At 45.7% G+C, this 13,457-nt stretch overlaps 1 protein-coding gene across 1 annotated transcript in view; it reads right to left on the reverse strand.

Moving 5' to 3' along the window:
* The window catches only part of LOC142785342 (sphingomyelin phosphodiesterase 4-like), a 141,950-nt gene extending 135,858 nt beyond the window's left edge, over positions 1–6,092 (reverse strand). The window contains exon 1 of the mRNA XM_075883823.1: positions 6,010–6,092. Within this exon, the coding sequence (XP_075739938.1) occupies positions 6,010–6,057 (48 nt within the window). The 5' untranslated portion in view covers positions 6,058–6,092. The remainder of the gene's footprint in view (positions 1–6,009) is intronic.
* Between the last annotated feature and the right edge of the window lie 7,365 nt (positions 6,093–13,457).

A 13,457-nucleotide genomic window follows, 5' to 3' on the forward strand; every position in this document is an offset into this window, starting at 1 on the left:
CCGCTTGTTTGAGACCTATAGTCTATAGCGAGAAGTTCTAAGGGGCGTCAGCGTGTGTCCTTCAGTATTAACAGCGAGGCTGTTTAGCAAATCGTTTCTTGGAAATTGATGCCGAAAACTATGTTCATCATGAATACTTATGCGACACAGAAATCGGATAAGTCCCACGATGCACTAATAGTCCACTAATAATCAAAACGGCAACAGTTAGTCCAACAACAATTGGCTGCGGAGCGATGGCGGTGAGCCGAAGACCCCGAGTTCGTGCAAGTAAAAAACACTGTAGGAAACGGGAAAAGACAGCGACCGCTGAGGGGGGAAACCCCGAAGCGTTGGAATGCATATAGGCCAAGGACGACATTGCCGTATATGTAAAAGAGGCGCGAACGCTTGCTTTCAGTGCCAGCTTTTGTTACTAGTTTGGTGATCCGTGTCGTGTCTGCGACTATCTGCGGTTATTCTCGAACCTCCGTGCTTGGAGGATCAACTTAGGAACAACCTATCATCTCCTAGCTAAAGCCTAACAACGATCTAGAAGCAAGCTGTATCTATTAGCTAAGTTCCAGATACATAGAGGCAATTAAGTTATTCTTCAGAATCATTCATTCTGTTTCGTTGTGTCAAGCCCGATGTGGCCTTGCGCAAGCCTCGCAATTCTCTCCCTCGCTCTTTTCTGGTTTATTGAAGCTCTCTTCACTGTCAGAATAAGCAGGCAAAGGTCGTAGTAAAATAGTGTACTATTAAACATCGGCGTCTTGAGTGTCCCTTTGAACGTTACAGCACCAAACGGTGAATGTCTCAGTCTGCATGGACGCCTACAGGTGTGCGACCACGCATGCATGTGTGTCTGTGCGCACAACTCTATCCAGTTCATTGAAGCCGTAAATACCGCATCGCTGTGCAAGTGCCCGAAAAAAAAAAAAAAAAGAAACAATCATGGTTTTGATTGTAAAGCTGGCTTTTCCACAAGCTTTCAAGCGTTTAAAGAAGCACGCTTTACGTGAATGTATAAAATAAGGTTTCAGCTTTATGCTTTCTGTAACAGATGGTAACGTAGATGATGAGATATGGCTGCTTTGAATTAGCCTCAAATATAAGCTTTCTTCATGAAGGCTCCAGCCGAAAGTAATTAGTAGACCTGAAGTAGGCTAAGCACGGACCGTAAATGAATAAAGTATAACCAGCAGTTATTGATATCTAGGGTTTAACGTCCCAAAACCACTATATGATTATGAGAGACGCCGTAGTGGAGGGCTCCGGAAATTTCGACCACCTGGGGTTCTTTAACGTGCGCCCAAATCTGAGCACACGGGCCTACAACATTTCCGCCTCCATCGGAAATGCAGCCGCCGCAGCCGGGATTAGAACCCGCGCCATGCGGGTCAGCAGCCGAGTACCTTAGCCAGTAGACCACCGCGGCGGGGCTAACCGGCAGTTAGTTGTCCAAGAGAGCTAGATGCACAATACCGGCTGTGCAAGGTAAAAATAAATTCAAAATTGGAAGCGAAGACCAGTAGGGAACAGACGACTAAATGTGCGCACCCGTAAATCATGTGGCGCCCTAGTGGAGGATAGCGGAAGTCAGCTGTCCCCCGGAGGTGGTCGATGGAGAGGGGAAGGCGCGGCCCAAACGCGACATCGTCTTCATTCAACATTAATTCAATGACTGATTTGTCTCCAAATTTCAATATAGGTCTACGGACTTAGTGCTAAACGAGCAAAAGTTGACCTATGGACTGCTTGCAAGCATTTCTTCTTTCTTGCCGTTGAGGAACGCCGAAAGCGGCTTTCAGTGACCGACTACGCAACTTCAACGTGTAGCGTTGTGCGTATGATTGTAAATGAGAACACATACGTCCTCTTCACGAAAGTCCTCGTCAGAAGTTCTTGTCTTAGCGAACTACGGCAACCGTTCAATTCACGCGCGCAGCAGACGTGGCAGTCGTTCCAGTTCGTCACGGGCGCGAGAGATGGCACCACGACTGTCCTTACCACCGGAATACGGGCTGCGGTCAGGAAACGTGGCGCCTGGACCAGCCCCTTCGCGTGCAGCATTGTGACGCGCTCTCTGAAGGTGCGTACAATGAATTCAACGAGACGTGAAGGACTTGTGTTGTAACAAAAATGTAAGCTTATGCAGTCGTTCTGTGAGAACTCAACGACGAGTCCATGACGCACCGCACTTTCGCGAACTAAAAGTACGTGCTGCCGCTTAACTCGTTCAGTTGAGCTCGCCGGTTATTTGCCGCAAAAGCTTGGTCACTCTAAATAGGAAAACATTCGTGCCAAAATTGAAAATGTTGTGTCAAGTTATGGCAAGTTATGTTATTTTTTTCACACAACAATGAATTCTGATTGTATTTGTGATGATGAAAGCGTAGAAGTAATATGGGCAGCATAATGACCCTCCTCATAATTCCTCTCGTCTATGGACAACCGACCGCGCAGCTCTGTGATGTAAAAATGTTACAGTAAAAAATGGCTACCTCATCATCATCAGCCTGACTACGTCCACTGCAGGACAAAGGCCTCTCCCATGTTCTGCCAGTTAACCCGGTCCTGTGCTTGCTGCTTCCAATTTATACCCGCAAACTTCTTAATCTCATCTGACCACCTAACCTTCTGTCTCCCCCTAACCCGCTTGCCTTCTCTGGGAATCCAGTTAGTTACCCTTAATGACCAGCGGTTATCCTGTCTACGCGCTACATGCCCAGCCCATGTCCATTTCTTCTTCTTGATTTCAGCTATGATATCCTTAACCCCCGTTTGTTCCCTAGTCCACTCTGCTCTCTTCTTGTCTCTTAAATTTACACCTACCATTTTTCTTTCCATTGCTCGCTGCTACATGTCTAAAATTGAACGCTAGGTGCTCTTCCGCTTTTATGGCTTTTGTTATTTTAATCTACGTTATTTGTATAACTCAGAAAATAAAAACATGAGTAAAGCCGAGTAATAAAAGACACAATATCAATCGTTATTCTACTGCGAAAGGTGCTATAATGAAATCTGAAAGAACGACCTTTTTTAAATTGCTAGCTAAACGAAACTAAAAAGGGTGCAGGCTATTAGAGTAATGATTTTTAGTGTGTATGTTACCTCCAAGGCAAAAAAGTTCTTTCCGTTGTTTGTATGTTTGGTATCGAGCCTACAGAAAAACTGTTGCCTATTGTATAACATGCATTTTGGATTATAAGGATTGCCATGAATCGCAGTCAATGCATGAATAGCAAGTGAACTGCTGGGTTTCACTTTCTTTTAGGATGAAACCTTAGATGATTCATCAGATGCCTCTATTGACCGTTAGCGTCCAGCGGCGTCGGCGCCATGCGAGCGAGGCAAAAAAATAATCATCACGTGGTGACGAAACTACATGACGTCATCATAAATCACTATAATTTGTGTCTACATGACGTCACTATGGCGTCGTTCAAGGGGCACCTCATGATCTCGTCATCACACGACATCGTCATTTGGTCAAAGGTGGGCCGATCATGGAGGCCATGCAATACCAGGTGAGGTGCAGAAACCGTGCAACGCCTCCGATCTCGGAGGCAGTCCGAACCCAAGTTAAGGGCGGAAGGCTCAGTGGAGTGCAGGCGAAGACTAATGCATCGGCTGAGAAGAAACGAAAGATGGCTTTAGGCTTCGAGTTGTCTAGAGTAAACGCATAAGGGACCCCATGACAGTGGCAGATTCAGAGAGGTGGGGGGGGGGGGGATTGATCTCTCTTTCCCAAAAGATTTTGTCAGCAACCCCTTCCCCTCAATTCAGGGCTCGTATTTCACCTTCTATCACTAATTAGAACAAACGAGTGAAACGCCTGTGAGCACAACAGTATTACATGCTAGTAAAAACAAAAAGTCAACCCCCCCCCCCCCTTCCCCTTTCTGGTGCTGCATCAGGCGACCGCCCTCCCTAAACTGAGGGGCTGGATCCGCCCCGGATCTGTGAATTTAGTGTTGTTTCGGTGCGGACAGAAATGTTTATCGGGCGGGGGAGAGAGGGAGAGGATATTTTAATCTAAAGCGGGTCTGGGCAGGAAATTGTGGACGAGTGTCATTTTAGGCTTGGTATGCCATGACAAAAAAAAAATGTGAAGGGAAGGGGGGCACAAGCCAACACAGCCTAAAGGTGTGTGTGGCACAAGCCTGGTGTGCCAACCCCTAGCTACGCCACAGAGTTCAATTAACAGTAGGGTTGGGAAGGACGGATCAAAAGCAGTTGCGTGTTGCGTATCACTCTAACAAAAGTAACATTGCAATTTTCCACACGCGTTCCCACACAGCTGCGTGCCTAAAAGACATGTCAGCGCCACTAGACATCGAAGTGCAGCCATGCAAATGTCGTGCAAGACGGACACTCTCGAACAATACTTAAGAAAGGTCAGTATATGCGTGGCAGTATTGTATGAAGCAATATAGGCTGCACATACTCTGACATTCTATATAGTTTGATTAGTTGACGTTATAAGTGCGAAACCCTTTTAGAGGTCCGGGATGTCGTATACTGTCATCGTCTCAGGTTCCTTGGCGTGATGCAGGCGAAAGCACGCACGTGCGCATACGTGGTTTACGCGCTCGCGCCAAGGCAAAGTCTTCTTCCTCTTCTTTTTCGAGTGCCTTGATTATTATATAAAATCTGGAGGGCATTAGGGGACCGGGCTGTGCTTTTTAGGCCTCGATATTTTTTATCGGTACATCTATGACGGTAGTTTTTATTGATGACAGCCTGGAGCTAATCAGTCCTTCCTCGGGTAGCGGCACTTAAGGAAACGTCGGGAGATGTGGTGACGCTATTAGGATGGACATTATGATGGGCTTGATAACACCATTATCAAGTCCATCCTAATGAACCATGATATTGAATGTGCTTATTGAAGTTTCTGTACTTGATTTGTTACATCCTATCTATCAATTTGAGTTATGTGTTGTAGTTTCTTTTCTTATGCTTCATTTTACATTCTGTATTGATGAAGTTTCTTTTCGGATGACGCTTTTGTGAAAAAGTGATTTTCTAATGTTTTCCCTGAAATTGTGTAACAAGACCATGCTAAATTTTGTTGTGTTATTTATTGATTTCTGCGCGTTATTTGTTGTGTTATATATTTATTTCTGAAAACATATGTGACAGATTGAGTGGCCTGCGTGCCAAACTGTATGTAGGAGCAGAGGCCCGATGTGAGGCTATATAGCCTTTAGCCTATGCTCCCGATCCTGTACGAATTTCAGGACAAATAAACTTCAATTCAATTGAATTCTAAAGTTAATCCTCTTGTTGTCATTTGTTAGAAATAATAGCTAAATAGACTACTTTCCTTTAGTATCTGCTCTCACTTGAGTCGACATACATGTACATATGCGCATGTATACCTCGGTTATAAAGGAAGTGATAGCATTGGGAGCGGCTTCTTCAAACAATGACGAATTGATATTTAATTAAGGTCCCACTATTGACACCTGCTCCCACGTGATATTTAGGTAAGTTTGTGTTCTCCCTTCTCTCCGTTAAATATGTAATATGTCAGCGGTGTCATACTCGGAAATGACTCATTTTAGGTCCAGAATAACCTTCTTGCATATTAGGGAGGCAATATTTGAAAACTCGCTTTTTTGGTTTAACACAACCTTATTCGAGAACCAGAGCTCTGGTAATAGAGCGCGTTAATTGTACTCTTTCAAAGTGTACTGTATAGTATTTGTACTATATATAGGTGTGACCATCGGGTCGGAGCCCGATGGTCTCACCAATTGAGCTCCGGCGGCGGTAATCCGGAGTATTCTTTGGTGCATCGATAGCGGAGTCATAGCTTGTCATCTTTTTGGGTGGGGGGCGGGGGTATGCGTAGAACCGCTAATTTCGGCAAGTGGTGGTCGATGTTAGGACAACGTTAAGACACCAAGGCCCCAATTTTTACACCTAGGAGCGCGTATTCTAACGAAAGCAAAGCGCGGCATTTCAGAGGTGTTAAGCGAATAGTTCAGTGAAGTGTCTATAGTTATGCTCGCTCACCACTAGCTTCGGGCGCCGTATCGCCACGTCCCTGAGCTGGACGATCATGTCGACGGTGAGGCCAGCCGCCTTGTGAGAGATCCTTCTCTTTGTCACTGTCGCAGAGTTGATGATGATGCTCCTTGGATGATTGGCACCTATACCCAATCAGGTGGTTCGGCCAGCAGTCGGGCGGATCATGATGCTGATGGTGTTGGTGACGCCTTAAACATGCCTCATACTCACTCAGGGGCATCGGCCAATAACTGATTACATGTGTTATAGATTTTAAGTATTTAATATTTATGAGAAAAATAAGGTACGTAAAACGAAAAGAGCGCAATAAGTGTTTTTTTTCCGTTCAGACCAGACAGTATAGTCATATAACTGGACTTCTTCTTCTTCTTCTTCTTCTTCTTCTTCTTCTTCTTCTTCTTCTTCTTCTTCTTCTTATTATTATTATTATTATTATTATTATTATTATTATTATTATTATTATTATTATTATTATTATTATTATTATTATTATTATTATTAAGTGCTAATACAGGTTATAGATTCAATTATGAGAAAGTGTTATAATTATGTCAAATCCTACTTTTTTATTATACACTTTTTTGCGTAACCACATAGTGACCCCAAATCTTTTTACGACGATGACATAATGTAGGTTGCTTTTGGCTGTTTGGTTGGTCATTGAACTGGTGCTACCCATTGCGGGAGTTCGGCCATGAAACCCGTGGTGCCTTGTTATGCAAATTAGTTTGTTTGTATTCTAGGTATGTTCAACAATACGTAGTTTTTGAAATAGTTCATTAGCTACATTCAGCGAAAGAAAAACAAGCAAACAAACAAATATTGTTGAAAAATAAACTGAACTTGGGTAACCTTACCGTTTAATTTGTTTTGTTCCACGTAGAAAATCACATGCGGCATCGCAAACATTCCTGTGGCTAAAAACCAGCCCGGTAGCTCCAAAGAAAAGAACCCCCAAAAGTGATACATTTAAACCCATCCTTCGAAGTGGTTTGTTTCCCGGCCTTTTTTTTTAACGGTAAATAATATGCATGTTATGAAAAATGACGCAGATATTCAATCTCAATGCAATGCAGGCCCTTGTCGCTGTTATTGCGGCTGCTGCTGTAGTTGCCCAACAAAAAAATGATGTGCGCTCTACCGATTATGAGGTCTTAGGAAGCTGGGTTCTGTTTCCTGTGAGTGGCGCTGAAAATGCCACCCACAGATAGACCATTTTGAATTGCGCGTCTCAAGCAGCTATGCGCACACAGCGCTGGTCAAGTATTCTGGATATGCTGGTCAGCTGGTTATGTGAAAAGAAGTCTAAACAGGTATTGTTGCAATTTCTAAGAGCGCCAAGTCCATGGTGCCAACGCTAGAACACAATTAGAGCCATTGCTTCCGTTTCCTGTGTGTGTCATGGATGCCAAAAATGTGAGGCCCAAAATAAACTTTGTAGATTTGAGTTGAAAATGTGAAACTTGAAAATTTTAAACTTAACATTAAAATGGGAAGTTGGGCCTGCAATTTTGGTACAATATTGTGGCCAAAATTAGGAAGGGTTGGGGTATTTCCAGCCCCACCTCATTTTTTTCGCAGAGAGCCTGCTCAATAAGATGCGCCATTGCTCGCAAAGGAATGAAGCCAGCGCACCGCGCAGGCAGAAGGTAGCGTGATGCCTTACGTGCACAAGCTTTCGTTCAACTTGAAAAAGGTGGCCAGGCGGTATATGACGTGAAAGTCGTATTTTCAGCACCAAACAGGCTGTCTAAGCCCTGCGGGATGACCGACCCGGAGGTAAGGACGCAACAGGTTTGTGGCACAAAGTACAGGGGGCCCTTTGTTGATTGTGCAGAAGGGGTGGTGTACGAAGTTCCTATAAAGTGTGAAAAAAACTATACGTTCGCCAAACCAGGCGATGCGCAATCTGTAAGCTAAGGGAGCACGAAACAATATAAAAAACGTGTGTGACGGAAAATATCCTGAAGGTTTCCTTGCTGGTCATTGTATAATCTGTCAGGAGGGCTCCCTCGGCTTCATTATTAAATACTTTGGTCATGAAGAAGAGCGAAAATGGAAATCACCCGTGAAATCATAGAATCAAAGCGCATTTCCTATCAAGGAGAAGCACTGCGCAAATTAAGATAGCCATCCCGGTAAGTCACTGATAACGAGATGGCGCATCAGCGCGTGTGCAGTGAATAACTTAGTTGTTGGACAGTATAAATATGCGTGAAATTTGCCAATAAAGGTTGTTTACAGTTCAGCGCTCCTCGTCGGGTGTTCCGTTAGTTGTGTGCATTTCGCGCTGTAGTGCACCAGAATAAACTTGATATCTATTCCCCTACTTTCCGGCTATCAGGATTTCCACTCCTAAAAAAATATCCAAAGAGACCCCTATAGGAACTGCACAGTAAAATATGTAGGACGTTCGAGCTTCGCCTTCAAGAGTATTAGGGCCTTCGGTAGCGTAATAGGGTTCCGTACACATCACCTTTTCAATTGTTAGCCTTTTCGGTGCATACCTCAACCGTGCCGTGAGGAAAGGAACGTGTTTGCGCCTAACATTGACCGTTTCAAGTTATCTTAGAATGCCTACTGCAAGTACAGTTGTCAAGTGCTCAATATGCCATGCTTTTCTTTTTGCGAATGAGCGAAGGGCCTACTACGAATCCTCAAGGTGACACTCGAACCAATACGTAGCTGACCACATTGCTGACGCTTTCGCAGCTGATGATAACAAAGTATGTCCGAACGCATTGTAATGAGTTGGCCTTTAAAACAACCACTCGTTGCACCATTGCCATGCTTTGAAGCCTGGAATGATTAAACGTTTGTGCCGTGTAATATAGAATGCGTTGGGGAGACTCCTTCCACCGCTCAAAACTTACATTGTGTTTTTCTGCGAAATAGTTTAAATCAAAACCATGTCTTTTCGGCAGAACACTCGCATGCCACGCAGAAAGCCTGAGTTTGATTCTTCTCACTCGAACCAAAGTGTTCCATAGTTTAACTGAATATTTCTTAATTTATCGGTCAGAGACAAGAAGATAATGTTTTGCTCCCAACGAATGATGCCAACATCGCAATTCTTGTGAAACGAACTCTTTAACGTGATCGTGTCAGTACTTAGAGTTAATTATTGGTGCACTAGTGTCAAAACTATTGGAGGTGGAAAGAAGGCAATGAATTAAACAGCCAAGCTTCACGAGTGGCGATGCTCCGCCGTGGTAGTGGCTAATGCACACGGCTGCTGACTCGCAGCTAGGTCGGGGGATCGAATTCCGGCTGCGGCGGCTGCATTTTCGATAGAGGTGAAAATTTTTTAGGCCCTGGGCTCAGATTCGAATACACGTTAAAGAACCCCAGGTGGTCGAAATTTACGGAGCCCTCCACTAAGGCGTGTCTCATAATCATATGGTGGTTTTGAGACATTAAAGCCCACTTATCAATAAATCACAAATAACGATAGTGGAAATAAAATAGGGGTGAGCCGATACACTAAAAGATCACGTTTCATTCATTGTTCATGCATACATATAATACGTGACGTAAACTTCGGGGTTAACGCGTTTACCTTGCAACCTCACTATTACCTGCTTGTTGACACAGAATAAAAAAAAAACATTCATGACTCTTGGGCTTCACCTTGAAGAACAGAATGTCATGGCGTATCATGCCTTGCACGCAATGCCTTAATCTGGGACACAAGGAAAGGAACCTTTTTCGTGCGTAGCATTGGCCTAGCATGCCTGCGGCAAGTACAGTTACAAAGTGCTCAGTACGCGTCCGAAAGGTGCCACGCGTGCCAGCGCACCCCAACCAACGATGCCGAGGCAGGAATTTCTGTTAAACGAGCTCTTTAACGCTAACACGCTAATACATCTACAGGATACCATTGCCTTGTGGTCAGCTGTTGAGCACCATGACATCTAGACCACGGCGGTAAGTAATGCGGACGGAAACGAGAGAAAAAAAATAGTCCTCTTGAAAACTTGGATGTGCTTGCCTTAAAGGGACACTAAAGGCAAATATAAAGTCGATGTTGATTGCTGAAATAGCGGACCAGAAACCTTGTAGTGCTACTTTTGTGCCAAGGACATGAGTTAGTGAAATAACTTTATTAGGTCTTCAATAGACGCGAGTAAACTCAGCGTCACCTGGCTAGGCCCACTCGGCGACGGTCAGGTTAAACCTGACCGCCCTTGCGCGGGCCCTCTGGACGGCCAAAATTTGAGAAGTGAGGTTCTGGGCCTTAATCAGCTTATTCGTTTCCTTTTGTTGGAAAGGCGGACTGACAGAGGCACAGCCCCGCAGGACATGCTCGAAGTCCGCACAACATTCAAGCCAAGGGGCAATACGAGGTTTAGAACCGTTCGGGATATAGTGCGTGCAATGCCGCAGGGCTCGGGTATATTCTTGTTTAGAGCAGTCTGAGAGTAACAGCTTGGGCCCTGCACAGCGAGGAGTGTAGCAGGGGCGACACTCTTCTTGAGAGATAACGGTGCTTGCATATCTCGTTCGACCTGCCGAGAGGCTGGGACGGCCCAGGTGGTGCCAATAAAATTACGTTTTAGTGGTCAGCATCGTGTCAGCGCACTTCAAATCCCCCGCATAAAGGTGGCCTTATCGCGTCGCTGTTGCCGTGCACAACGTTGCCTGGCTTTACTTTGCGGCCGCCGACACTAGTAGCAGCAGAGCGAAAGTAGCGGGAGCCCCAGCAGCAACAACGGTCATTTAACAATTTTAGTTATGGCCTCCGAGACTGTAGGTGTGCTTAGTTCAGCTGGGCCCTGCTAGATGACACGACCTGTACAGTTTAACTAGGTTACTGTATATCACGGAGGAGGGCCATGCTACCTTTAGGTCGCAGAGTTGCGAAGAGGTCCGCCATTTTGCCCGCTGAGGAGTCCACGTCATGTAGGAAAGCCACTCCTTCCGAATGTAGAAGCCGACGCGGCGCAGAGTTGCTCTCTCGCTCGTTCAAAACCCGTCGCTTGCGCAGTTTCCTCTTGTGGCAATTTCGTCTACGAACCGAGCCTTGGGCTGAAGGGACCCAAGTATCTGATGCTCGGCCAGACGTAACCCTCGAGATCTAGGCCCAGTGCTCTTAGGACTCTATTAGACTAAAGCACTAGAAGGGTAGCCCAAGCCCTGCGTGGCCGGAAACTACCTGCACGCAGGATCCTGCGATTAAAGCCCTTTCTCTCTCTCTCTTTCACTCTCTACGGGCAATAGTTTAGCTGACACCTCAGACATACGAATGAGTGGTGTACCTGATGTGGTGTTGATTCACGGGCCGGACGCCGAATTTCCTGGCGAGCGTTGCCGTGCTTTCAGAATAAAAGTTCTTTGGTATAGCTGTTCTTGGTTAGTTCCTTATATGGCGTTTCCCTTTAATTTGTTTAAATGCACCCGCTGCTGCTTGTCTTGTGCCTCTATACTCTGGCGTTATCGGCCGACTGGACAAATTTAGGGAGCGGGAGGGTGGGGGAGGCTCCCATGAGCATTCCCCCCCCCCCCCCCCCTTGTCTATGTGCCTGCTATCAGCTCTACCTGGATTAACGTTTATACTCAAGCGTACTTATTCGTATTCCAAAGCAGTGTCCTTCATACAGAATTTCCATTACGTTGAGGGCAGCTTTGACCTCTGTGATCGACCCAACTTTGACTAAGCGACCATGTCATCTGATGACACCATCATGTGTAAGTGCATTGTGTGACGTCCTAGTGACGACACGATAATGTCGCAAATTTTGACGAGTTGTGTACTTGTGATGTCATACATGATGGCCATTTTCCATCACTTGAGTTTCTTCTTTCGTGTAACTTTTGCGTTTTATGGGACAGCTAGCCCTTTCACTTTAATTAAGATATATAAATGAATAAAAAAGAAAGCAATACTCAATTATTCCTGTTCAGCACAAAAAACAGGCACCCCCCCCCCCCCCATGTTTTCTTGTGGGGTTTCGGAATCTTGTATGTGCAATCAAATGCTGAGAGAACGTATGATGAAAGTTATATCAATGTAGCGATTTAAAAGAAGTTCCAGTTTTTAGCGTTAATAATAAAGCATTAGCATCCGAGGTTTTGAAAATTAAATATACAAACAACATTCTATTGCTTTGCTGGTGCGGCGAAAATGCCGCAATAAAGACGATGCGCACCGAATGTCTATGCGGCTTGAAAGCGAACTTGGAGAAAATGACAACGACCCACGTTACGCGAATGGGAAAGACCGAGGAAGTAAGAGGGCTTTTTCAAAGCACAGAAACCACACCGTATATAAAAAGTAAAACAAAAATAAAGAGTGCGTGGGCTCAAATGAATAGATCGTCTTCTCAGTGCCCGGGCCAATGGCAGCAGTCATGGACTACGGGGGTACGGAGAAGTGGGAAAGATTGTAGCAAGTGGGTTGTCTCTGCTGGCTAGATGTGGATGTAACAGAGAGAGCCATGGGGTGGGAAAGAGGCAAATTGTACGTACGGATAACCACTGGTGCTTGAAGCGGAATGTGGAAAGCAGCGCCACCCGGCAGCACTGCGCGCCAGCCACCACCGTTTGCGGTGACAGCATAGGAGTGTATTAGGTAGGAGAGGGTAAGAAGGGAAGGGCGGCTTGAGCTCAAACGTTCCATGCACCACCACGGCGCTTCACTTTCCTCGGGTCCTGTTCTGTCACTCGACATTACATGGGAGGAGAGGGCGAGGGGGAGCAGGAGTTCAAGAGCACTACGTTGGAAACGAGATGGAGGGCTGCCACATTGCAGGGGAAAAAAAAAGCCAATTTAAATAGAGAGCGAGGATCAGAAAAATATACATATATGCGAGGAAAGACGGGCGCTTAGTGTCAGCACGCATGCAACGAGAGGATTGGCTGAGGCGAAGGCAGCATAGTTCTCTCTCTTTCTCTACGTTTTTGTTCACTTTCTTAAGTTCACTTTTTTCCCTAACATATATACATAATTTTTTTTTGTAACTATGCGCAAGGGAGAAGGTGGAGAGCTTCGTCTGTTCCTGGCGCGGCGTACGCCTCCGACAGAGGACGACTCGTAATGACGTTATTTATATGCAGTCAGTCTTTCCCGCGGGAGAAGCCGGCCGAGCCGAGGACGCGTGCGAGGCTACGCGTGGTGGCGCGGCTTCTTCGCAGAAGCCGCCTCTTGGAGCGTGTAGCTAGACCCGCGTCACTGAGGGTCCCGGCCCAGGGCTCGGTGAGCGTGCGAGGTGGGGAAGGGAGGTGCAGCGAAGCGCTAAGAAAGTGGCCGCGGTAAGTCCACCTATATAAAGCGTCCGGCCGCCTTTGGGTCTTATAACGCCGTCGGTGTTTTTTTTTTGTTTTTGTATTGCTCGCCAAACCACAGATGTTGCCACCTGGGCCATATCGTCTCGTTTTTCTCGGCTCGTCATATGTCTATAGATTCGTGGTGTGATATATAAAGACAATGGAAC

Source organism: Rhipicephalus microplus, unplaced genomic scaffold (genome assembly GCF_043290135.1).
Source record: "Rhipicephalus microplus isolate Deutch F79 unplaced genomic scaffold, USDA_Rmic scaffold_21, whole genome shotgun sequence".
Taxonomy (NCBI): Eukaryota; Metazoa; Arthropoda; class Arachnida; order Ixodida; family Ixodidae; genus Rhipicephalus; species Rhipicephalus microplus.